The sequence below is a fragment of the Hemiscyllium ocellatum genome, chromosome 19, assembly GCF_020745735.1.
Source record: "Hemiscyllium ocellatum isolate sHemOce1 chromosome 19, sHemOce1.pat.X.cur, whole genome shotgun sequence".
NCBI classification, from domain to species: Eukaryota; Metazoa; Chordata; class Chondrichthyes; order Orectolobiformes; family Hemiscylliidae; genus Hemiscyllium; species Hemiscyllium ocellatum.
Window position 1 is genome coordinate 68,684,389 of NC_083419.1, and position 27,025 is coordinate 68,711,413.

Consider the following 27,025-nt stretch of genomic DNA (forward strand, 5'->3'; position numbering starts at 1 on the left):
ATGCCTAAAGTCTCACCCTTTTCACATAGTGCCCCCAAGATCTCTGTGGAAGGAAAAACTGTTGTTCTCTTCTTGTGGATTGTGCTTGGCGAAATGGGCTGGAGAGAGATGTAGTGGTTTTTGTCAAGGTTTATCCCTAGCATACAAACAAGATATAGAACAGGAGTAGGCTATTCAGGCCTCAAGCCTGTTCCACCAGTCAATAAGATCATGGCTGATCCAGATATAACCTCAAATTTGCATTCCTAACTCCCTTGATAACCTTTGACCTTCATACGCAGAACAGTGCATATGCAAAACAGTACAAATACTGATACTGGCAATGTGCATGCGCGGAACAACACGGATACCGGCACATGTACAGAATGGCGTGGACATCAGCGCATATGCAGAATGAAGCACGTGAACTGATCCCTGCTGGAATCGGGCTATTGGCAATGGAGGGAAGCATTCTCGAAAATACTATGTTCTAATTCTTAGCAAAGCTCAAGCCAAATCATGCTACTGAAATGCACATTAACACAGACCTACCTGTATAACAATGGACAGATAAGTAAGTGGTGAAGAAAATATAAGTGGCTGTAAAACAGTAGATTAATTGAGTGGGCAAAGATCAGGTAATTGGAGTATGATGTGAGAAAATGTGTAATTATCCATTTTTGAGGGAAGAATTTTTTTTTAAAACAAGTTACATAAATGATGAAAGATTGCAGAGCTTTTGAAATGGGCACCCTAATGTATGAATCACAGCAGGTTAGTTTACAGGCACAACAAGTAATTACGAAAGCATTAATTTATTGTGACAGGAATTGATTCCAAAAGTAGGGAGGTTATGCTTCAATTATACAGGCTGCTAGTGAGACCTCATCTAGAGTACTGTATACGTTATTCTTGTTTAAATATGGATGTAAATGTGCTGAAACAGTTCAGAAAAGGTTTACCAAACAGACACCTGGAATGAGGAATTTACCTTAGGAGAAAAGGTTGAACAAACTTGTATCCACTGGAGTGCAGAAGAATAAGAAAAAGTTCTTGACCGGGTTGATGTGGTGAGGATGTTTCCTCTTCTGGGAGAATCTACAACTAGGGTTCAATGATTTAAAACTGAGATGTCACCAATCAGGTGAGGATTTTTTTTCTCTGAGAATAATAATCAAAAACAATCTCGCCTTTCCTAAAAGACGGTAGAAGCGGAATCCTTAAATCTTTTTAAGGCAGAGTTGGAATGGTTCTTCTTAAGCATGGAGGTCAAAGGTTATCAAGAGAGTTGGAAATGCAAATTTGAGGTTATAACTTGATTAACCATGATTTAATTGACTGGTAGTACAGGCTTGAGGCCTGTATGCCCTACTCCTGTTCTAGATCTTGTATGTATGCTTGGGATAAACTTTGACAAAAACCGTTACATCTCTCTCCAGACCATTTTATCAAGGCACAATCCACAAGAGGAGGGCAACAGTTTCCCCTTCTATTGAGATCTTGGGGGCATTATGTGAAAAGGGTGAGACTTTAGGCATGTAGGAAGGATTTAACCAGAAATGGTGTTTTCATTGCCGGTCAAGCTATGTTTTAATGCTAGTTGGTCTGTTCTAGTGATGATCCATTCTGCCAAAATGACTCTGATGGTCTGCTCAGGGAACCAGCCAACAGCATCTACCTTCTTCTTTCTCCCCATTGAGTCTTCAGGGTTTTATGGGCTGAATACTGCCTGATCAACTCATGGTCAGAGGTGTTCTTTTGTAAAACTTCTCCAAAAGAAATGGATGATCCAGCACAATCCAATTATGTGGAATATTGCAAGTGTGGCAGCATGACTTGATTGATCCTTTGCAACACCGGAGAGAGGTAGAATCTCAGCATGTACTGGCCCTGGTGTTTGCATCCTGAGGCAATGTGATACAGCTGCACTCAGAGGTGGCCATGAGGTTGAGGGTAATGTATGTCTTTAACTCCATTTAGAGTAGGATGATGTTGGGATATTGATTGTGACAGAAGGAAGACTGAACCAATGTATGTTATGGATAGCAGTGAAGTACCATAAAAGTGTTTTACCATGGGGGAAGATCAGATGAGGCATGATAAACCTGTGCCTCAACAAGCCACCGTGTGCTATATATCTAAAGTTACTGAGACCCATCTTACTGATTTGAAACATGTTGCAAGACATAAAACATTTGGACTGGTGTTAGATGCAAAGTAGATGAAAGCTTACTAATTCCAATCACCAACATTTGCCATTATTTTGCAGCAATTTTTCTTTGGTTTTAATCCTTCTTTGTGCCTCTATTCTCTTTTACAGATTTCAGAAACATATATTTAAACAAAATTTTCGAAATTTTTAAAATTCTAGGCTGGTGATGAGAAGATTCCTTTGGATGAGAATGATTTGATAATACCAAGTGACACCGATTTTCTTGATACTTGGGAGGTAAGTATTTGATTTGGTCATATGGTTTTGTTACTGGTGCTTATTTTCTGAATTCATTGTAAATTAGAAGAATAACTAATGGTAAATATTTTTACCCCCCACCCCGACTTTTGATAGGCTGATCCATCGACTTAAGCTGTCACTGTGTACTGACGATTCCTTGTCTTAATCTCGTATTATTATTTTCTTCAATTAAAGTAGGAATTAAGAGCAAAATAATACTCATTCACAGGCAATGGAAGATTTAGTTGATAAGAAATTGGTTAAAGCTATAGGAGTATCCAACTTTAATCAAGATCAGATTGACCGGATTTTGAAGAAACCGACTTTGAAATACAAACCTGCACTTCTCCAGGTAATTTTTTTTAAAAAAATCATTGGATTCCAGATTTTCACAACCATTTTCCAATTGCATTCACAGGTCTGCAATGCTTTATTCTGTAAAACTAATCCATGACTTTGTTCTGGTTGCTTTAATAGATTGAATGCCACCCTTATCTGACTCAAGAAGATCTGATCTCCTATTGCCATTCAAACGACATTGTTGTTACTGCCTATAGCCCACTGGGATCTCCAGCTAGACCATGGTATCTAAGATATAGACCCATTAATCATCACATAATGTAGATTAGATTAGATTACCTACAGTGTACAACAAGTCCACACTCACCCATTCCCCTACTTTTCCCCCTTCACCTAACACTATGGGCAATTTAGCATTGCCAATTCACCTAACCTGCAAATTTTTTTTTTGGATTGTGTGAGGAAACCGGAGCACCCGGAGGAAACCCACGCAGACACAGGGAGAACGTGCAAACTCCACACAGAGAGTCGCCTGAGGCGGGAATTGAACCCGGGTCTCTGGCGCTGTGAGGCAGCAGTGCTAACCACTGTGCCACCATGCCACCCCATGGTAGTTCAGAAAAATCTGCTCCTCAGTTGTTTATCTTAAAATATTTTTCATCTGTCTGTACTTTTTTGTAGTTCTGGGATTTTGTGTCAAGGAGGGTAGCCTAGTGATTGAGGAGAACAGACCTATGTTGTAGTTAATAGTTAAGGCTTTTTTGGAGTGGAGTAGCAGATCTGGTGTATTTGTCATTTCCAAATTCTTTGGCTTGGTGTATACCATCCAGGTATACCAATCAACAATGGCTACACAGATATTGGGCAGCACGGTGGCACAGTGGTTAGCACTGCTGCCTCACAGCGCCAGGGACCTGGGTTCAATTCCCGCCTCAGGCGACTGACTGTGTGGAGTTTGCACATTCTCCCCGTGTCTGCGTGGGTTTCCTCCGGGTGCTCCGGTTTCCTCCCACAGTCCAAAGATGTGCGGGTCAGGTGAATTGGCCATGCTAAATTGCCCGTAGTGTTAGGTAAGGGGTATATGTAGGGGTATGGGTGGGTTGCGCTTCGGCGGGTCGGTGTGGACTTGTTGGGCCGAAGGGCCTGTTTCCACACTGTAAGTAATCTAATATCATTAGGCTAGTATTTAACTCCAGATTTGTATTGAGTTCAAATTACATCATCTGTCATGGTGGGATTTAACCCATTTTCCCAGAATGTTTACCAGTTTAGAAAATTACTGCTATGCCTTTTACTCTTTCTTTGAAAACCAGATATTTTTATTTCTACTCTCTGCTTTGGATGCCCTTTGCTTTATGTCTCCGGGAAGTTTGTCTAGTCCCTACCTGAACTATTCTTCTTTGAAGGTTTCTCATAATTGGCGCATAGTAGGTGACTTTTTTTGTTTCTAACAATGGCTCACTCCCTATAAAGTTTTTTTAAAAATTCAAAAATTTTTTTCTGGCCCACTTCAAAGTGAAAGGTCATCACAATATTAAAGAATATTTGTTATTGTCACATATGGAAGCACAGGAGTACAGTGAAATGTTTGTACAATGGTTGTAATTAATGGCACCATCTTAGGTGCAAGTACCAAGGTATAAATCTTAAAGAGTAGAAAAAAAGTATTGTTACTGAGTTTAAGTGACCATAAGTATTTAAGTTTCAGTCCATGCCTGCAGACCCCAGACCATGAGACTGTGCTGCCTCCACATATTATAGCGCTTCCAATATCATAGTGTATCACATTAGTTTGAGGCAATTCATACTGTAGGTTAAAATGAAACATCTCCATCCCCCTGCAGCAAATTTTCATTCATGCTGAATGTTTGAGCTCTGATCATGCTGCACAGAAATCCATGATCACTGTGCCAATCATATTCTGCTGTAGGTGCAAATCAGACAATTGTTACAGTGGAGGAGGGGGCCGTTTGACCTGTTGTATCTGTGTAACTCACTGGAAGATGAATTAACCTTGTGACCCTGTCTCATTCTTTTCCCCTGCAAGTTTTAGTAAGATACTCTAGAAGGAATAATGTCATTAGTTCCCCAGAATCAGTTGTTCTTGTTTGTAGAAAGGGATGTTTCCTTATTAAATGTAAGTTGTATGACTCTAAATGGTATTTTTGGAACAGTATTAAAGTTGCCAATTACTCATTGCCAGTCTCGAAAAGTGTGGTGCTGGAAAAGCACACCCAGTCAGGCAGCATTTAAGGAGCAAGAGTCGACATCTCAAGCATGAGCTCTTTATCATGCTCGAAACATCAACTCTCCTGCTCCTCGGACGCTGCCTGACCAGCTGTGCTTTTCGAAGACCACACTTTTCAACCTTGATCTCCATCATCTGCTGTCCTCACTTTCTCCTAGTTACTCATTGCCAGCCATGAACTAATTTGTATCATGGATTTCCAATTGCAAATCACATTCTTCAGGTTTTACTTCCTGGAAACTTGCAAACTTGAGTAATCTGGTTTACTTTAATTGTTTTAGGGTAAAAAAAGATGACCCTACACTTCTCCAGGATCCTAAACTCAAGCATATAGGATGTCAGCATGGTAAATCAACAGCACAAGTATGTGAATATTTGTTAAGATTGCAGCAATGAGACCCTGGTTTGAGTACAGTAGCAATAGTTGTTGTTTAGTATTAATGTTTAGCATTATATAATGTAATTGCTGTTTGTTTAATTAATTTTCTTAGAATAATGTTTTAAGTACCAGTATTTATGGGTTAATTCATGGCAATAACCTACGATGGAATGGGATGAGAAATGAACTTGTGAAGATTGATTCACATAAATCATGGAACTCACAAGAATTAAACAGGCAAATTGGAACACACGATCTAAGCATGGGTGAATATTTCCCCCATTGTTCATGTCTAAGATATTTGGAGCCGCAATCACAATAAAATCCCAGCTATTTAGGTTTAAGATGAGATGTTCTTTGTTTAAAGGGTTGTGCTTTGGAATTCTTTACTCCAGGCAATTCTGAGTGATCAGCTAATTAATATTTTCAAAGTTAAAAATCATACAACCAGCATATAGTCCAACAGGTTTATTTGGAAGTGCAAACTTTTGGAGTGCTGCTCCTTCGACAGAGACCAGTGAATTTCTGAGTGTTAATGGAATTTAGGGATATGAAGCTAAAGGAAAAGTGAAACGAACATCAGATCAGCTATGATTTCAGTGAATAGCAGAGGAAGCTCAAAAGACCATATAGCCTGTTCCTGCTCCTGTTTCTTATGTTGTTATGGCCATAGTTTTATTTTACTATTAATTGTAATTTTTCAGCAACTCAAGTTTCGTGCTTCTATAGAAATGAAAGTTGCCTCCACTTATATTCTAGCTACCATGAAACTTCAATTTTGACCACTTAAGCTCAAGTCCTCTAGCATGTAGGACAATGTTAGAATGTTAGAATGAGAAATTGTCTCATCATAAGAGTGTAAGCTCCCACCTTGAGATGTTCATCTTTTCAGAAACTTCTTCAATTAATTTGTAGTTTATACATTATGTATTGATAAAGGCTAAATCTGTTTTGTAGTTCTGCAATGTTACAAATTCCTGTTGTTTAAGTTAGGGTCTTTTGTCAGACATAGTCACTTCTGATGTGATAGAATCATAGAATTTTATGGCATAGGAGAAGGGCATTTGGACAATCATATCTTACCAGCTCCCAAAACAACTATCCAGCTACGCTCATTCACCAGCCCTTTCTCCGTAGACCTCTATATTCATTACTATCAAATATGCATCCAGCTCCATTTTGTTGGCACACTGTGATCCCAAGTGAGATCTTATGCTGCTATGCAATGCCTCCCTGTATGGTATCAGGTAGTGTTGCCTCACAGGTGGCCCAATGGAGAGGAACACCCAATAGTGCTGACTGATGCAGAGAGCAAATGGGCCCAGATAGAGAAAGAAGAGGGTGGCCAGAGTGAGGATGGGGAGATAGTGGAGGGAAATGGTGCAGGAATTGAAGGAAGTAGGGGAGGTCTTTAATGAATTCTTTGCTTCAGTATTCACAAGTAAGAGGGACCTTGTCATTTGCGAAGACGGCATGAAAAAGACTGAAACGCTTGAACAGGTGATGTTAAGGAGGCTGTGCTGGAAATGTTGAAAAACATGAGGATAGACAAGTCCAATGGGCCATATGGGATACACACAAGACTTCTAGGGGAAGCAAGGGAAGAGATTGCTGCCCCTTTGGCTATGATCTTTGCATCCTCACTGTCCACTGGAGTAGTACCAGATGATTGGAGGGTGGCAAATGTTATTCCCTTGTTCAAGAAAAGAAATAGGGATAACCCTGGGAATTACAGACCAGTCAGTCTTACGTCAGTGATAGGCAAGTTATTGGACAGGATTCTGAGAGACTGGATTTGTGATTATTTGGAAAAGCATAGTTTGATCAGAGATATTTAGCATGGCTTTGAGGGGCAGGTCATGCCTCACAAGAGTGAGGCTGGTAGTAGATGGAAAGTATTCAGCCAAGAGTTTGGTGACCAGTAGTGTTCTTCAGGGATCTATACTGGGACCTCTGCTCTTTGTGATTTTAATAAATGATTTGGATGGAAGTAGAAGGGTGGGTTAGTAAATTTGCCGATGACACGAAGGTTGATGGTGTTGTGGATAGCGTAGAGAGCTGTTGTAGGTTGCAACAGGACATTGACAGGATGTAGAGCTGGGCTGATAAGTGTCAGGTGGAGTTCAACCTGGAAAAGTGTGAAGTGATTCATTTTGGAAGGTTGAATTTGAACGCAGCTTACAAGATTAAGGGCAGGATTCTTGGCAGTGTGCCGAGGGATCTTTGGGTCCATGTCCATAGATTTCTCAAAGTTGCTACCCAAGTTGATAGAGTTGTTAAGAAGGCTGTTGTCTGTTGTCTTTCCTTAGCAAAGCGTTTGAGTTTAAGAGCCAGGAGGCTATCATAGTGTAGCTCTATAATGCCCTGTTTAGGCCACACTTGGAATGTTGTATTCTGTTCTGGCCACCTCATTACAAAAGGATGTGAAAGTTTTTCGTGACGGTGCAGAGAAGATTTACCAGGATGTTGCCTGGATTGGAGGGCAGGTCTTAGAAAGAAAGGTTGAGGAAGCTAGAGCTTTTCTCATTAGAGCAAAGAAGGATGAGAGGTGACTTGATAGAGGTGTACAAGATGATGAGAGGCACAGATAGAGTGGATAGCCAGAGACTTTTCCCAGATGGAAATGGATATCATGTGGGGGCATTATTTTAAGGTGATTGGAGGAAAGTTTAGGGGAGATGTCAGAGGTCGGTTCTTTACACAGAGAATGACAGGTGCATGGAATGCACTGCCAGCAGTGGTAGTAGAATCAGATACATTAGGGACATTTAAGCAACTCTTAGGCATATGGATGATAGTAAAATGTAGGGTCTGTCAGTTAGTTTGATCTCAAGAGTAGGATAAAAGGTTGGCACATCATCGAGTGTTCTATGTTCCATGTTCTGAAAGATCTGGTGGTTGTCTTTGTTGTGAGAAAATGCCACCTATACTTTTTACAGATGTAAATTTGTAATAGTAATAGACCATACACACTTGTTAGCTGTACTTAGAGGCCAAGGCCATGCTGACTGTATGGTCAGGTTGAATTCAGCAATGGGATCTCATTCTAAATGCATACAGTTATAAGGCAGAACACCATCTGGGAGCCCATGAAACAAATGCTGATGTCTTGACTCACTCTTGGCTGGTAGATACACCACCAGTGGAGAGTCCATTTTGGTTTCAAACTTTCTGGTCACACTTGCAGTCACCGCTGACAGTATCAGACTATGGACATGACAAGATCCCATCCTGCCAAAGCTAACACAGTTGGTAGTGATGGGGAAACAAAAGAGTTTTCACAACCAGAAGTGAAACCTTTCTGGACTCGATGAGACCAAATCGCTGTAGAGAATGGCATTTTATTATGGGAAGCAAGAGCAATTGGCCTGAGCAAAGCTTGCTGCCAGATACTGGCTAAACTCCACCAGGATCATCCAGGGGTGTCCAAATGAAGATGTCGTTGAGAAGTTATGTCTGGTGACCAAGATTGATGCAGATGTAACTGCATTGGTAGGACAGTATCCAGAGTACCAAATGATTCCAGCAGCTTCTCCTACACTTGTGGGAATGACCAGGTGACTATAGACACGCTGACTATGCCAGCTTTTTCATGAGCTCAATGTTCTTATTCATTGTGGACATCTACTCTGTGGTTGAACGTGCACAGAATTCATTTGTCAAACATGGGGATGATGATAGAAACACTGAGCATCTTTTGAAATACATAGATACCTGGAAGTGTTGGTCACAGACAATGAACCATAATTTCCCAGTGATATTTCATAAAGCTGAATGGCATTCAGCATATAAGGATAGTTCCGTTCTATTCACCAAACTGTCTTGCTTCTTGTTTGATTATTAAGCCACCTCTGATGCACTACAGGGACAGCTCCAGCAGATTTGCTAATGGGGACAAGCCTCTGCACCAGATTAAATCAGATTTTTCTGGATCTGGGGGGGTGGGAAGGAAAAACAGCATCAGGAATGTTGGACACAAGATTCCTCTAATCAAGAGAGACAGATTATTCCAGGGGATGAAGTTTGGTGCTAAAACCATGAAATGGCCCTGCATGGGTAAGAGACATGGTCGACACAAGGTCAAGTCCCTTGATGTACAAAGTTTGAGTCGGTGAAATGGTCCTGAACAAGCAGTTGAACTACATGAAAGCTGCAAACACAAAAATGGGGTAAGAGCAAAACATTCCTGCCCCCTCAACAGCCAAAAAGGCTGTCAGAAACCATGTGTTCTCTTCCCTCTGTCTAGCATTAAAGAAACTTTGGATGGACATGACATATGCCACAGTCTTGACACCTTTTTGGCCTGAAGCATTCCAGAAGAAACTCATCCTCACCTTCAGGCAGTAGAGGCTGGCTACAGTCTGACATACGCCACCATAACCAAACCTGAGTCAGAGAAATTAGATCCTGAAAACAAACAGGCCCGCATCCCTGAACTTGGAGGGGAAAGGATGAAGTAATTGTAACAAGGTCGGCCATGTGAGCTTCGTAGAATGAGTTCCATGATTGAACCAGGTTAACAGCCCCAATCAATGAGCCCGAGCTGACAGATATAGTCAGTAGTGAGTATTGAATAAAATTATTTGCACAATGGTGTCTTCACTGAGTCCCTGTACTTACACGCACAGAACAAAAGAAAATTTGTTAGAATCTTCTCATGAGAGTTAGAATCTTCTCAGTTCAGGGGACTGACCACAGCCAGTGTACAAAACAAAATAAACGGGAAAAAGAATAGGAGAGGCTAAGCATTGCCTTTATTGTGCTTTGCTTGCTACTGGTTCACCGGCCACATGGGTGTTTTCTTGGTGGTGGAAATATTGAACAAAATTATTTGCATAAGGTGTCTTTACTGAGTCACTGCACATATATACACACACACACCACAGGTGATATGGGGTAAAATAAGCACAAGATTCAGAGATTCTCCTCATTGTATGGACTGGCTCTGAGCTGGCTGCTCAGAGTCCATGTACAGTAGGAGAGAGAAAAGATGAAAAACAATAAACGGGTGTGGCAGAGGTTCTGTTCACTCTGAGAGCTGGCTGTGATGAAGCTGGACCAGTGTCAAGTATCATAGAATCTCTACTGTGTGGAAGTAGCATTCAGCCCATAAGGTCTACACTGACCCTCTGAAGAGCATCCTATCCAGACCCCCATGCCACGCCTGTAACCCCACAAACACCATAGCTGATTCACCTAACCTTCACATCTTTGGACGATATGGGGAAACCAGAGCACGTGAAGGAAATCCAAGCAGACACAGGGAGATTATATAAACTCCACACAGATATCACCTGAGGGTGGAATCGAACAGGAGGCCCTGGTGCTGTGAAACAGCAGTACTAGCCACTGTGCCACCCAAGTACTATGCCCATGTAAATAAAGGGTGACTTGGTGACAGGATATTGGTCTCTGTGGAATTAGTTCATAGAGTTCTTTCCAAAACACCATACATGGCTCCCTCAGCAGATGAAAACTCCTTGTACAGATAGTTTGAAAGCTGCCAGTTGCTGCAGCAAATCCTCTTATTCTGCCACTTCTTCAGGTAGACAGATGTTTCATCCCAGACTAGATGCATCCTTGCAGCCGGATTACAATGTAAACCTCCAAGAGGCAGTGTAATTGTCCTTCACTCTTTGTAGTTTGAAGTGTACTTAACCTAATTGTGTGTGACTTTTCTTTTCAGGTCTTGATCCGTTTTCAGATTCAGAGAGGTTTGGTTGTAATTCCAAAGTCTGTTACCAAAAAACGCATTTGGGAAAACTTTAAGGTATGCGAGGGGAATCCTAAATTCTAAGGCTTAGTGGATGAGGAGAACTGAAATTTGTTGGTAGAATACCGGCTTGAAAGTTCTTCATTCTGTACCAGAGATATTAAATTGAATTAGATGAGAGAAATTTGGGATTTAGGGGTGGCATGTTGGCTCAGTGGTTAGCACTGCTGCCTCACAGCACCACGGTCCCAGGTTCAATTCCAGCCTTGGGTGACTGTATGGAGTTTGCACATTCTCCCTGTGTCTGCGTGAATTTCCTCTGGGAGGTCCAGTTTTCTCCCACAGTCCAAAGATGTGCAGGTCAGGTGAATTGGCCATGCTAAATTGCCTGTTGCGTTAGGTGCATCAATCAGAGGGAAATGAGTCTGGGTGGGTTACTCTTCGCAGGGTCGGTTGGGCTGAAGGGCCTGTTTCCGCATGTAGGGAATCTAATCTAATCTAAAAACATAGGAAATTGGCCATCCTGGGATCCCTGTTTTGAAGCCTGAAGTGCCATGATTACTCAATAGCTTTGCTGGTATGCCTGCATTTTTAAAAAATGGGTTCCCAGTTAAAATATTCTTTGTTTGCTCTTAGTGGTAGTGTGGTGCTTTACCTTGTTTTTGTAGGCCTTGTGTCCATTATAAAGATAGTTTTGTGCTTTTATGCAGGTTTTTGATTTTAAGTTGAGTGATGAGGAAATGAAGACTATCCTTTTGTTAAACAGGAACTGGAGATGCTGCCCATTTCATTGGTGAGCTATTATTAACAAAGTGACTATTCTCATTTAATTTTTGATGCAAATATTTAAATAGTTGTGTGTGCAACACAATGATCAGGGAATGACTGCTTTGTAAATAGGGGTAAAGGCAGAGGTTTGATGCAGAAGAGAAGGAAGCATTGCTTTTTTTTAACTTGCAAATTATCACAATACCTTTGTCACTGAGTATTGCTGAAAAAAAAATCATACTGCTGAAACTATTGATTTGGCACTTATTATGGCAGAATTGCAAGAATACAAACCTCCACGTAGAACAACAAATAATATTTACATGAGAAGGGTGTGCTTGATTAGTTGGCAAGTTGAATTTGATTGGTAGAGGCATTACCTTGGAGAATGCACAGCGAATACCTATTCCAGAAACACAAATGAGGCAAGCACGGATGTGTTTTTTTCTGTTTGCAAAGCACAGGACTCTGCTTTTGAATGTGTATGACTTCTAGCTTGCATGACAGAGCCACACTGCTACTCTGATTGATGATCTTAAATTAGTTGTTGGTGTAGTTCTGAGCATATTTGAGATCATTTTGCAAGTCTGTCCAACAATAGTTATGAGTTTACAATTGGTAATTTGTTCTAAGTTTTGTAAATAGGAGCTGGTTGAGTACATCAGTACGCTGCCTGGTGCGTATAGGCAGAGCAATATATCATTTGATATTTACACCTTACGCACTTGGCATCATAATGGCACCGAAATTTAAAAATTGTATTGCTTATCTATGTGATACACAGAACTTCATTTTTGAATTGATTACAGCATCCTGGTAATATTTGTGTTATTACTGACCATGCATTGTGGCTTTTTCAGCTTGGAGGCATTCTCTGTTCATTCCCTGTGGCCCTGACCAGAGTCAACTTTCCTGGTATGATTTGAATAAAAGCTGAACATTTAAACTATTTCCCATGGTCCATTCTACATAGCATTAGCTCTACTGATCTGAATCCATTTGCCAACTAATCAGAATGGTTCTTCTGAAGAAATAAATTGTTGTTTTCCTTTGTTAAATGCTTGAGAAACTCATCAGGCCTAACAGCATCAGTGCAGACACAAACTCTCCACATGAATGTTCCTCAATTGTTAAATTTGGAGACACGTATGAAAAGTAACCAATCGCCATTTTAATGAGATATCAAAAACAGTCCTTTTTAGGACCAGGATTAAACACAATTTTTCTAATTAAATGATACTGAAGGTAAATAGTTAATTTGGTGTAGTCTTTGCCTTACTTGGGCTGAAACAATAAATTGTCATGCAATATTAAACTAGCAGCCCTGAGAGAAGGTGAAAATGATAAAAGAAACCTTTTCATTGGAGTGAAGAAGGATGAGAGGTGATTTGATAGAGGTGTACAAGATGTTGAGAGGCATAGACAGAGTGGATAGTCAGAGACTTTTCCATGGTGGAAATGTCTATCACAAGGGGGCAATAATTTTAACATAATTTGGAGGAAGGCTGAGGGGAGATGTCAGAGATTCTTTACACAGAGAGTGGTGGGGGCAGTGGGAATAGAGACAGATACATTAGGGACATTTAGCACATTTTGGATGATAGGCGCATTGAAGATAGGGAATGTAGATTAGTCTGATCTTGGAGTGGGATAAACGGCCGGCACAACATTGATGGCCGAAGGGCCTATACTGTGCTGTACTGTACTGAGGATAAATGCAAGAAACCAATTTTGGATGAATGGGAAATGAACAATATAGATGGCATGTCTCTTTTCTTTTGTCATCAGTAGGCAAGTTCTTCATTACCAAGTGACTAAATGTAATCATTATTAAGTATTTGAATCTTCCCATAGGCTGATCGTGAAAGGTAGTCTGGATGATGACGTAGAGCACTGTCAGGAACAAACAACTGTGGAATGAGCTAGAGAAGAAGCTGTTTTAGACCTTGTGTTTCTTTTAATTTATAAAGACAGTGATTGTGAAGATCTATGACCTCTCAAGAGGGGCCTCTTGATTCGAGATCAGTCAAAAGAATCGCCAAATGCGGTCTATTCAAAAAACAAGGGTCATTAGTTTATTGAATTAAGGTACCTTGATGCAATTCTATCCAGAAACACAGAGATTGAAGCTTCTATGTTCTGTGGTGAAGTTGCGCAATTACATTTGAAAATTACACATTATTTATATGTTTTTAGTAATAGTACAACCTTAATCACAAGAAAAACCAATCACATATAATAAGGTGACATGATTTACAGCAAGTTAATCTAATGATATTTCCTGGCAAAGGGTTCTTAATTACAAAAGAAAGTCCAATCAACTGTAATATGGTGATATGATTGAAGGAGAAAGTGAGGTCTGCAGATGCTGGAGATCAGAGCTGAAAATGTGTTGCTGGAAAAGCACAGCACGTCAGGCAACATCCAAGGAACAGGAAATTCGACGTTTCGGGCATAAGCCCTTCATCAGGAATGAGGAAAGCGTGTCCAGCAGGCTTAGATAAAAGGTAGGGAGGAGGGACTTGGGGGAGGGGCGATGGAGATGTGATAGGTGGATGGAGGTCAAGGTGAAGGTGATAGGCCGGAGTGGGGTGGGGGCGGAGAGGTCAGGAAGAAGATTGCAGGTTAGGAAGGCGGTGCTGACCTGGGGGGTACAGTGAGAGAGGGACTCACTGAAATCCTTGTAGAGGGAGGAAGAGAGCTTCTTCAAGGAAGGCATCCTTGCAAGAGGATTCGCAGTAGGTTGAAATCTTCGAGGAGAAAGTGAAGTCTGCAGATGCTGGAGATCAGAGCTGAAAATGTGTCGCTGGAAAAGCGCAGCAGGTCAGATGAAGGGCTTATGCCCGAAACGTCGAATTTCCTGTTCCTTGGATGCTGCCTGACCTGCTGCATTTTTCCAGCAACACATTTTCAGCTCTGATCTCCAGCATCTGCAGACCTCACTTTCTCCTCAAAGATTTTAACCTACTGCGAATCCTCTTGCAGGGATGCCTTTCTTGAAGAAGCTCTCTTCCTCCCTCTACAAGGATTTCAGTGAGTCCCTTTCTCACTGCACCCCCCAGGTCAGCACCGCCTTCCTAACCTGCAATCTTCTTCCTGACCTCTCCGTCCCCACCCCACTCCGGCCTATCACCCTCAGCTTGACCTCCTTCCACCTATCACATCTCCATCGCCCCTCCCCCAAATCCCTCCTCCCTACCTTTTATCTTAGCCTGCTGGACACACTTTCCTCATTCCTGATGAAAGGCTTATGCTCGAAACGCTGATATGATTGAAGACAGGCTAATCCAATGGTATTTTCTTTAAGAAGGATATCTTATTTACTTAAATTGTCATGCCATGTATCAGGTCAAGGTTAGTTCAAATGGTCAATTAATGTGTCAGTGTTCATTGTCCTCTGATCTTTGAACTACAACTTAATTCTGCAAATCAGCAGTATGATTCACAGGCCATTTTACAGTATTCCTTCAAATCAAGAAGACATTTTGTTATAATAAAAATCTACATATTTTTGTTGCCTAAATTCAAATTTTAGATCCTCATTCTCCCCTTTGGTCATTCTATGACCACACTATAAAGGCATGGATCAAATTAATCCAATTCAATGGCAGCAAAAGACTGCCATACTTCCTCTACCTCTGAAGGGGAATCAAGGGCAGCCAATGATGTTTCCTCATCATGATTTAAAGTAAAGAGGAAGCATTTTCTGGATGGAACTAATATTGTCAATAGAAGTTAATATTTTAGCAATAATAAGCTTAACTATAGCAATACCAACAAAAAGACCAATTAAAACAATAGCACTATACAAAGACATATTAATTAATCAGTTGTACCATGAGCCAAAACCCCAATCTTCCCATCCTGCACCTTCGTTCATTTGGTTGACAAAAGTGTGAATATTATCAATATGTCTAGTAATGTTTTCAAAAAGATCAGTGACCCTCATAATGCATTTTCCTTTAACTATAATGCAAAATCCACCTTCATTTGCAAGTATGTAATCAGTTTTGTTGGGCAAATAGGCCCAATTCTGAAAGCATGTCCCTAATTTCTATTAAGACAGCAGTTGTTTCATTTCCCAAAATTGTGAGTCCACAAATGAGATAATTATGGTTTTGATGACTAATAATTCTTAAGGACTCTCCTAATGAAAGAATACTAAGAGCTGCATATGCCAATAAGTGTGTTTTACTTCTTGATATGGCCTTTGGGTTCTTCCATTCTGCACAGAAGTCAGGAGAAACTGCATGTTTAAAAGGGGAATTATAATTTCATTGCCTTGTAATTGGACAGGGAAAAGGAGTTGGAAATAGTGTTCCTACAGCTACGGCATGAGGATGACTTGCTCTATTCAGGACAAGGTAGTTAGCTGCCTTATTATAACTGAAAAAGATATATTCAAGTTTAGCATAGGCAATAGAGGGACCTTCGGAGTAAGATGCAGGCCTATCTTTATGACTTCCTGGGTTATGTGGATAATCCTTGATTACATAACTTGGCCCTGGATGCTCAGGGTGAAAATCATCCAGTAATAACGAGGTGAGTTTCTTGGTAAGAAACATGGTCAACATCCAAAAATGGTCCTTCCCCTCCAAAAACTGGGAAAATATTAGTGCCGTTAGGGGGATCATAATGAAGGTGGGTATTGTTACCCACTCCACGTAGAGTTTGAATTCCAGTGATAATAAGGATACATTTTTCGTTAATGCATACAAATGAGATGCAAGGTCCTTCAGAAAAGCAGTGGCGACTAATACATTTAATCATAGCACAGGGTAAAAAAAATGTAGGCACTCTTACGTAAGCGCACTGCCATTCCTTATCCTTGTAGTAATTTGGATAGGATATTGCGGATTTATTAGAGGAGGTCCATAAACAAGTAGCAGGTGGATAGGTAATAACTAAAAGATATTACATCTTGTAAATACTTTAGTACTATTCCATACCCCACCAATGTTAGGATTTGGAAGGATAAAAGGGGTCAGTGAGTCTCTTACTGAAGTAAGGGCATAACAAATTACTTCATCCTTTCCAAAGATTTTATTATGGGTTTCTAAAAGCATCCCCCCATTGTCTCTTTTACTCCGTGGTCTATCTGAAAGAGGATAAGGCTTATTAGGGATGCCCATAGTACAAATGTAATCAAACTGGCACACAACATGGTAAGTCTTGTTCTGGAAATTGAACTGTTAATTTTTATGCAGTTGACCATGGTAAAAGTCATTCTTGGCAACATTCAGTCTTTTGGCACACACAAGAACGTCTTCTAGGCATAGTTGGTACACAGTCTCTGTTTGCTCAGGATCGCACAGGTAAACTGTCCCTTCTTGTGCACGAATGCTGGCAATGGCAAGTCCACACAGCAGGTCAAGTTCAATCTTAATCATGATGACGGGCTTATGCTCGAAACGTTGAATTCCCTATTCCTGAGATGCTGCCTGGCCTGCTGTGCTTTGACCAGCAACACATTTTCAGCTGTGATCTCCAGCATCTGCAGACCTCATTTTTTACTTAATCATCTCCCCCCTTGCAAGGTTGAAGACCGCGAATTGTCCATTGTAATAAAGTATAAACCATTTCCTTCTTGTATATAAGTACATACAATATACATATATTCAATTAAAATATGCAGCAGCAAAGAAGTAACACAAACTAATCTGGTAGAGGTCACCCATGTTCTAGTCTGAGTATTGCGGGAGTACCTTATTTGAGGCCATAATTTGTGCTCTTCAGCAGGCTAGAAACCCTAAGACCAATTTTGAAACAAATAATTCTCAAATTAATCAAACTCAAATAGCCCACTGGAGTAAATATATTGCCCATACTGGCAAAAACCTCATTCATTTTAAATTATGCACTAGAGATTCCCTTCCTACCCATTATTTTCTTGTTTTATATGGAAAAGCCCAGGCATGGGTGAATTAAGCCAACCTATTTTTATGAATCCAGCTTTGCTGGGATGTAATACCCTTTGAAGTTTTGCTACTAAAAAAAATCTATACTATCTAAAACTAAGATTAGTTCTGCAATATATTGTATTCTCTTTTTTTAACAAAAAACATTAACATTGTGCCCAATTAAATAGCCCGATCTACAGCTTTAGTTAACAGTATTTAGAAGTAAATGTAGAAACCTGATGGTGATTTTGAGCAGAAAAGTTGGTGATGAATATTGGCTGGAGGGCAATGCTGTTCCCAAATTATGGTAACATAACACAAGGCTTTCAAACCACACTGAATGTTTTTCTAATATTAGGCTAACCCTAGAATTTAGATATTGGTACAACCTTAAAATTATAAACCATCGCTGTTCAGTATTAAATATCTACGTGTAGATAATAGCTCAGCTAGACACTCCTTCTTAGGTCTAACAGCCCAATCTAAAAATAAATCAAATCAACCAGTGTGCATTCTTACAAGCTCCATACACAAAGTAAAGATATTTAGGCTTAGCGTCCATGTATGAAATCAAATCATTTGATAATTCAGGCAGTAGTATATTGTAGTATAAAGTGCCAGTAATTATTTCAGAAATGAAAATTTACAAATTACTTCCAAATTTCAAAACAATATTGAAAACAATCCAAACACTAAATCCATACGATTACAGTCAGTAAGCAGCAGAGAAATCGATCTTTACATTGTGAATCGGCACTGAACAGACAGTATGATTCCCCCGCGATTTTTGCATCTTACCCAGGTCTGGCATACCAATCCATGTACTGTGTCTAAACGGGTTTTGCTGGCGACCCAATGGGATTAGAAGTTTGGGGCATATGGCTGCCTGTTTGGCAGCTGCATATACTTGCCCATTACTTTAGAAACAGTATCATTTTCATCAGCATGAGTCAGATATCCTGATAACTGTCAGAATGATTGGACAAAATAGCATTACTATAATGCTACCCCCTCCCCCCCCATTGGGAGTTAAAAATCCTCAATGTTCCCACAAGGCTCCAAAATTGTGGATCATATTAAAAGCACAATGAAGAGTCAGTGTATATTAGTAGATTTTCCTTTTGGTAGGATGAAAGCCTGTTGATTCCCAACGTCAGCTCCGAGGTAATGTTAAAGACACATTACTCCCCATTGGCCACATTTAAACAGTTAAAGCAAGGGCCAGGCATTTGCCCCTGGGTTTTATTTTGATGTCTTGTTGCCAGTCTCAAAGGTGAAATGCTGGAGCCTGCCTGTCTCCATTTTCAGGATCCCCTCAGGAAAAGGTTGTCCAGCATTGGTCATCGGGTAGGTACATGAGGTAGTTACCGCCCCCAGTGGGTATCCTGGTTCCAATCAACCCTATCAGGGTTGGCATAATGGCATTTGGGCTCGCGAGGATGCTGAATATAACTTGTTTTACCTGTAACTTGCATCATGGTTCAGTCCGGTTCTGGCCATCCCAATAGAAAACCACTGCTCACCTCACTTGCGACTGGAAATTCCTGGACTGGTTTGTACTGTTGGTCTGGATCATGTCAGTGACTCCAGCCAGGAAACATTGCAAAAGCATAGGGTTAAATAAGGGTAATTGAGCTTCTTGATTATTGTTCAATTGTTTGTCACTTCCATCAGACAGATAGGCACATCTTTCAGTCTTGAAACACAAGCCATTCGTATTCAGGCTACTCCTAGAATTTTAATAATAATAGATGAAAAGTATAGATGGCATGTCTCTTTTCTTTTGTCATCAATAGGCAAGTTCTTCACCACCAAGTGACTAAATGTATTCGTTATAAAGTATTTGAATCTTTGCGTAGTCTGGATGATGATGTAGAGCACTGTCAAGATAGATTCAGGAACAATCAACTGTGGAATGAGCTAGAGAAGAAGCTGTTTTAGACCTTGTATTTCTTTTAATTTATAAAGACAGTGATTGTAATTTGGTTAAATGTGATTTAAGGTTGAAACTAACATCCACAAGTTGAAAAGAAACTTACATAGAAACAATAATAATTGCACAGAATGAGGGAAGAGTTGCCGAAAACTGGGACAGCTGGGAAGTGGAAAGCCTTCAAAAATGAGGTAACGAGAGGCCAGAGACTGTATGTTCATGTTGGGATGAAAGGCAAGGCAGGTAGTTATAGGGAATGCTGGATGGCGAAAGTGACTGAGGTTGAGCTTTTGGTCAAGAAAAAGAAGGAAGCAAATGTCAGGTGTTGACGCCAGGGATCGACTGAATCCCTTGAAGATTAGAAAGGCAATAGGAGTATACTTAAGAGGAAAATCAGGAGGGCGAAAAGGTAACATGAGATAGCTTTGGCAAATAGGGTTAAGGAGATTCCAATGGAATTATACAAATATGTGAAGGACAAAAAGGTAACCAGGGTGAAAATAAAGCCTTTTAAAGATCAACAAGGCCGTCTATGTGTTGAGCTGCTGTAGATGGGGAGAAACTAAATGAGTATTTTGTATCAGTGATTACTTTGGAGAAGGATTTGGAAACTAGAGAACTTCGGAAATAAGTAACGACATCTTGGGCGGCACGGTGGCACAGTGGTTAGCACTGCTGCCTCACAGCACCAGAGACCTGGGTTCAATTCCCGACTCAGGCGACTGACTGTGTGGAGTTTGCACGTTCTCCCCGTGTCTGCTGAGGTTTCCTCCGGGTGCTCCGGTTTCCTCCCACAGTCCAAAGATGTGCGGGTCAGGTGAATTGGCCATGCTAAATTGCCCGTAGTGTTAGGTAAGGGGTAAATGTAGGGGTATGGGTGGGTTGCGCTTCGGCGGGTTGGTGTGGACTTGTTGGGCCGAAGGGCCTGTTTCCACACTGTAAGTAATCTAATCTTGAATGATGTTGCTATTACAGAGGAGGTGGTGCTGGACATTTTAAAGAGCATAAAGGAGGATAAATCTCTGTAACCTGATCAGGTTTACCCTAGAGCTTTTCAGGAAGCAACAGAAGTAATTAGTGGGCCCCTTACTGAGATATTTGTATTATGTATAGCCGCAGGTGAGGTGCTGGAAGACTGGAGGTTGGCTAATATGGTGTCACTATTTAGGAAAGGTGGTAAGGAAAAGCCAGGGAACTATGGACTGGTGAGCCAGACACCAGTGGTGGGCAAGTTGTTGGAGGGGACCCTGAGGGACATAATTTACAAGTAATTGGAAAGGCAAGGAGTGACTAGGGATAATCAACATGGCTTTCTGCATGCGAAACCATGTCTCACTGACTTGATGGAATCTTTTGAAGAAGTAACAAAGAGGATCGATGAATGCGAAATGATGGATGTGATCTGTACGGACGTCAGTGAGTCATTTGACAAGGTTCCACCTGGTAGAATGATTAGCTCACATGGAATAAAGCGAGAATTAGCAATTTGGATGCAGAACTGACTCGAAGGAGGAGTTGGAGGGTGGTGGTTCAGAGTTGCTTTTCAGACTGGAGGCCTTTTCCCCAGCAGCATGCCACAAGGGCGGCACGGTGGCACAGTGGTTAGCACTGCTGCCTCACAGCGCCTGTAGACCCGGGTTCAATTCCCGACTCAGGCGACTGACTGTGTGGAGTTTGCGCGTTCTCCCCGTGTCTGCGTGGGTTTCCTCCGGGTGCTCCGGTTTCCTCCCACAGTCCAAAGATGTGTGGGTCAGGTGAATTGGCCAAGCTAAATTGCCCATAGTGTTAGGTAAGGGGTAAATGTAGGGGTATGGGTGGGTTGCGCTTCGGCGGGTCGGTGTGGACTTGTTGGGCCGAAGGGCCTGTTTCCACACTGTAAGTCTAATCTAATCTAATCTAAAGGATTAGTGCTGGGTCATCTCCTTTTTGTCATTTAAATGCAGGAACCCCCTACTTTTTTGAATGTTCACGTTACGCCAGTTCATAAAATACCTACATTAGGAACTGTTTTCGCGAATCTGAAGAGAATTTTCTCTTACAAAAATGGCAAAATTTTTCCTAGATTTACATCACTTTTGGTTTACAAAAACTGTCCTGGGAATGCTTTACTTTTGGATAGCGGGGGATACTTGTAAATGATTTGTATGTGAACATAGGAGGTATGATTAGTAAGTTTGCAGTTGACACCAAGATTAGTAGTGTAGTAGATAGTCAAGAACGTTACCACATATAACGGGATCGTGTTCAAATGGGCCAGTGAGTCAAGGAGTGGCAGATGGAGTTTAATTTATATAAATGTGAGGTTCAACATTTTGGAAATGCAAATCAGGGTAGGATTTGTACACTTAATGATAAGGTCCTGGTGAGTGTTCCTGAACAGAGACCTTGGAGTGCAGATTCATAGTTCCTTGAAAGTGGAGTCACAGGTAGATGGAATACTGAAGAAGGCATTGCTTGTCTTTATTGGTTATTGCATTAAGTAAAGAAGTTGGGAGATCAAGTTGTGGCTGTACAAGACATTGGTTAGGCTACTTTTGGAATATAGTGTTCAGTTCTGGTGTCTCTGATATAGGAAGGATGTTGTGAAACTTTAAAGGGTTCTGAAAGGATTTACAAGGATGTTGTCAGGATTGGAGGGTTTAACCTATTGGGAGATGCTGAAATGGCTGGGACTGTTTTCCCTGAAGTATTAGAGACTTAGGGGTCAGCTTATAGACATGTATAAAATCATGAGGGAAATATATAGAATGAAGAACAAAGGTCTTTTCCCCAGTGTAGTGGAATCCAAATCTAGAGGGCATAGTTTTAAGGTGAGAAGAGAAAGATTTAGAAAGGATATGAGGCAACTTTTCACGCAGAGGGTGGTGGCAAGTACAGACTGATCTACCAGTGGAAGTGGTGGAGACTAGTACAATTACATTTAAAAGGCTGGATGGGTGTATGAATAGGAAGGGTTTGGAGGGATATGGGTCAAATGCTGGCCAATGGGACTAGACTAATTTAGCATATCTGGTTGGCTTGGACGACTTGGACCAAAGGGTCTGTTTCTATGACTCTGGGTCTGCGATGGGTTTAATACATAAACAACAGGAAGCCTTTAAAAAAAACTTCACGATGTTCAATAACAAAATCTCAGTGAGAATGACCCATCCTTGGCTTACCTAAGAAAGCGAATGAATACATTTGAGGAACAGAAGTTTGCCTCATCGCGATGCATGACTTTTGCCCCATCTCATCTCATCTAATGTGATCTTGCCCACCTCTGAGCCTTCAGGGCAGATTGCAAATATAATAGGCAATCTCCATAGATCTGGCACAAGACAACTAGTGAGTGAGTTGCGTGCTCTTGTTTGTAACACTGGCAGCTTGAAGCAGGTGAATGTACATTGAGAAGGCATCTAAGGCTGAAACTGACCTAATGGATGCAATATAAAAGGTGAAACTGCAAGCCTGATCTCAGCTGCATGAAAAGTGGCTCAGTGGTTAGCACTGCTGCTTCACAGCACCAGGGTCCCAGGTTCAATTCCATCCTTGGGTGACCGTCTGTGTGGAGTTTGTACACTCTCCATGTGTCTGCATGGGTTTCCTCTAGGTGTTCCATTTTCCTCCCACAGTCCAAAGATGTGCAGGTCAGGTGAATTGGCCATGCTAAATTGCCCCATCATGTTAGGTCAATTAGTCAGAGAGAAATGGGTCTGGTTGGCGGCGTATTTCCACACTGTAGGGAATCTAATCTTAAAAAAAAAAGACTTGCACTGATTTAAACTTTATGTAAGGGCTGCAATTTGGTACTTTTTGGTTTCAAAAACACTTGAAATAATCAGGCTTGCAGTCAGTCAACCAGAAATAATTTCATGCCTTTAGTATATGACCAGCATCAGAGGATCACTAAAGTGTGTGCCAAATTCTCATGGAACTACCATGATGTGCTCTTTGGTAATCTCAGGTTCCCCAGCTGTTCTTTCCAACAGATAGCTTCAGCACCTGTGACTTGACTGGCTGCTGAGCCCAGTGATTTACCCTACCACAGTTGCACAGGAAAGCTACAAGCTGAACCATCTTTACATCTATGCCAGAATTGAGCAAGCATTTACAAATGGATTTTTTTGCTTCAGTAAGGGGGCTCTCCACCACCAAATCCAAGTAAATAGGGACAAATATCGGCCTTGCAAGTAATTTCATGAAATAAGTTTCTTTAAAGTAACTTGTAAGGATTGTTCATAGCTGAGGCATAGAGCTCATCAGAACCAAAACACAAATTGCTGGAAAAGCTCAACAGGTCTGGCAGCATCTGTGGATAGAAATCAGAATTTGCTGTTCAGGTCAGGCGACCTGTCCTCAGAACTGACCGTTGCAGCAGAGACAAGATTAGAATGGTGCTGGAAAAGCACAGCAGGTCAGGAAGCATCTGAGGAACAGGAAAATCGACGTTTCGGACAGGAGCCCTTCATCAGGATCTGCAGTCCTCACTTTCTCCTGATCATTGCAGCACTGATGGCATCTGGCCAACTTAAAAATGTTCCAACTATCTCTACTCTTCCTATGTTAAACAGTCCTCTATCTATGATCTAGCACCTATAGCTGTGATCCCTTACATATTAATTAACCATGATGTAATTTAATGGCAGAATAGAATGGTCTTTCTTCCCCATTTTTTGAATCAGTTCTTATTTTTTTAAAAAAATGTTAATGTCTGTTGCTGCATTGAAGTCAGTAAACTAAATATACCAAAAGGTATTCTGGGATGACCATATGTGCATGGTCAGTCAACACTTCCCTTTGATGGAAAGGAAGTATAAATGTATCTATCAATTTAAAGAGGGGAAGTGGAGCTATTATTCTAACAATGGACTGGATTTTAGAGTAAACATAATGGTGATCAGAAACAAAAACAGAAATTGCTGGAAAAGCTCAACAGCATCTGATTCTGAGAACTACACGTGCACACAGATTTTTGACAGGAAACTTAATTGTTTAAAGACATTGTGTGAAGTTGCTGCACTTATGTATATGCACTAATGTTCCTAGAAATTGTTAAGTGTGTCAATTTTGGTATAAGTACCCTTTTGTGATAAATCTTAATTTAGATTAGAGTGGTGCTGGAAAAGCACAGCAGTTCAGGCAGCATCCAAGGAGCAGTAAAATCGACATTTCGGGCAAAAGCCCTTCGTCAATCTTAGTTATTGTTATACAATCTCTCTATACAACTAAAACTTAACATATACAGAGAGTTTCGTCCCTTCAGATTGTTCATTGTTGAAGATCTGAAGGAATGAAATATTTTTCCATTTTTCTTTCTGCTGTTCTCTATTTACCTTTATTTCACTTAATGAATTGTTATTGTCAATAACTGCCACCTCCTGATTCAGTGCTGGCCCTTAAAGAAACTTCATTGTTAGCGAGTTTTGAGAAGATTTGTAGCTCAGGGTAAGGTTCTGGATGTAGGTTTGCTCGCTGAGTTGGAAGGTTCGTTCTCAGATGTTTCATCACCCTACAAGGTAACGTCTTCAGTGAGCCTCCGAATGAAGCACCAGTTGTATGGTCCACTTTCTATTTATATGTCTGAGTTTCCTTGGGTTGACAATGTCATTTCCTATGGTGATGTCATTTCCCATTCTTTTTCTCAGGGGGTGGTAAATGGGATCCAAGTCAACGTGTTGTTGAGAGAGTGCCGATTGGAAAGCCATGCTTCTAGGAATTCTCGTGCGTATCTCTGTTTGGTTTGTCCTAGGATGGATGTGCTGTCCCAGTCGAAGAGGTGTCCTTCCTCATCCATATGTAAGGATACTAATGAGAGAGGGTCATGTTGTTCTATGGCTAGTTGATGTTCCTGTATCCCAATGGCAAGTTTTCTGCCTGTTTGTCCAATGTAGTCATCCTAGGACAAGCCAAACAAAGACATGCACGAGAATTCCTAGAAGTATGGCATTCCAACTGGAACTCTATCAACTAAAACATTGACTTGGGTCCCATTTATCACTGCCTGAGAAAAAGAATGGGAAATGACATCACCATAGGAAATGATGTCAGCCCAGGAAATGACATCACCAACCCAAGGAAACTCAAACATATAAATAGAAAGTAGGCTACACCACCAATGCTTCATTCAGAGGCTCACTAAAGATGTTACCTAGTTTGGTGAAGAAATGTCTGAAAATGGACCTTCCAGCTCAGTGAGCAAACCTACATCCAAAACTTCATTTGCGATTGTGAGGACAAATGGTTGATTGCTGTAGTCACATCAGTCCTAAATGCTATGTGGACATGCCATAATTTTTTGGATGGTTTTGCAGTCAGCGGAAGCATAGAATCATACAGTAAATAAGAGGTCCTTAAGACCATCTAGCCTGTATTGGCAAAATATACTTCTGCCTGTACTAGTCTCACTTCCTGCACTAAGCTTTGAATGTTATGACGCTTAAAGTGTTCATCCAAGTACTTTTTAAAGGTTGTGAGATTTCTTGCTTCAATACCCTCTCAGGCATTGTGGTCTCGGCCCCCCACAAATTCTGGATGAAAGCGTTTTTCTAGATCCCATCTATACCTGTTGCCTTACACTTTAAAATTATGCCCTGTTGTTAATGACTCTTCAACTAAGGGGCACGGCTGCTTTCTATTCACCGTCTATATGCCCCTCAAAATATTATACACCTTTATAAGGTCCCCAGGCAATGTACTCTACTCCAAAGAAAACAATCCAGGCTTATCCATCTTCTCTTCAAAATTGAAATGCTCAATCCCAGACAATATCCTGCTGTATGACAGTTGCACTCTGATTCCTGTGTTTTTCTGACGTTCCTAGTATCTTGCCATTCATTGAGTACTTGATTGTCTTGTTCCCTTTTCCAAATTGCATCTCCTCACATTTATCAGGGTTAAATTCCAATTGACACTGTTCTGCCCATCTCACCAATCCATTTATATACTTCTGCAACGTAACACCTTCCTCTCCGTCAACCACCTGGCCAATCTTTATGTCAGTTGTAAACTATCACCCATCCCACATTCCCATTTACATTTATGCATATTACAAACAAAAAGGGGTCATCACTGATCCCTATGGTATGCCACTACACACCAGCCTCCAGTAATGTAAACAGCCTTCTAGATTCAATTGTCTCCTATCACTAAGCCAATTAATTCTGGTATCCATCAAAAATTTTGAGAAGCTGTTCAAATGTATTGTTCATTCACTGCAAGTAAAATCCATTCGGTATGAGGAATTCTTATAATGCCTCTTGAATTATTAGAAATATCTCTAACTTTATTCTCTTTATATTTTAGGTGTATTAATCACAAGGACTACCCGTTCAAATAAACTTTTAAACGTATTCTTCAAGTGGAATGTCCTGG

At 40.9% G+C, this 27,025-nt stretch overlaps 1 protein-coding gene across 1 annotated transcript; it reads left to right on the forward strand.

The window, feature by feature from the left end:
• The first annotated feature begins 2,383 nt into the window (after window positions 1-2,383).
• LOC132824787 (aldo-keto reductase family 1 member B1-like) lies at window positions 2,384-27,025 on the forward strand. Its single transcript, XM_060839528.1, has 7 exons — window positions 2,384-2,428; window positions 2,627-2,783; window positions 2,909-3,015; window positions 5,261-5,342; window positions 11,045-11,128; window positions 11,782-11,864; window positions 26,957-27,025. Exons 2-7 carry the CDS (start codon window positions 2,664-2,666, stop codon window positions 26,988-26,990), a joined length of 510 nt encoding a protein of 169 aa, XP_060695511.1. The 5' UTR covers window positions 2,384-2,428; window positions 2,627-2,663; the 3' UTR covers window positions 26,991-27,025.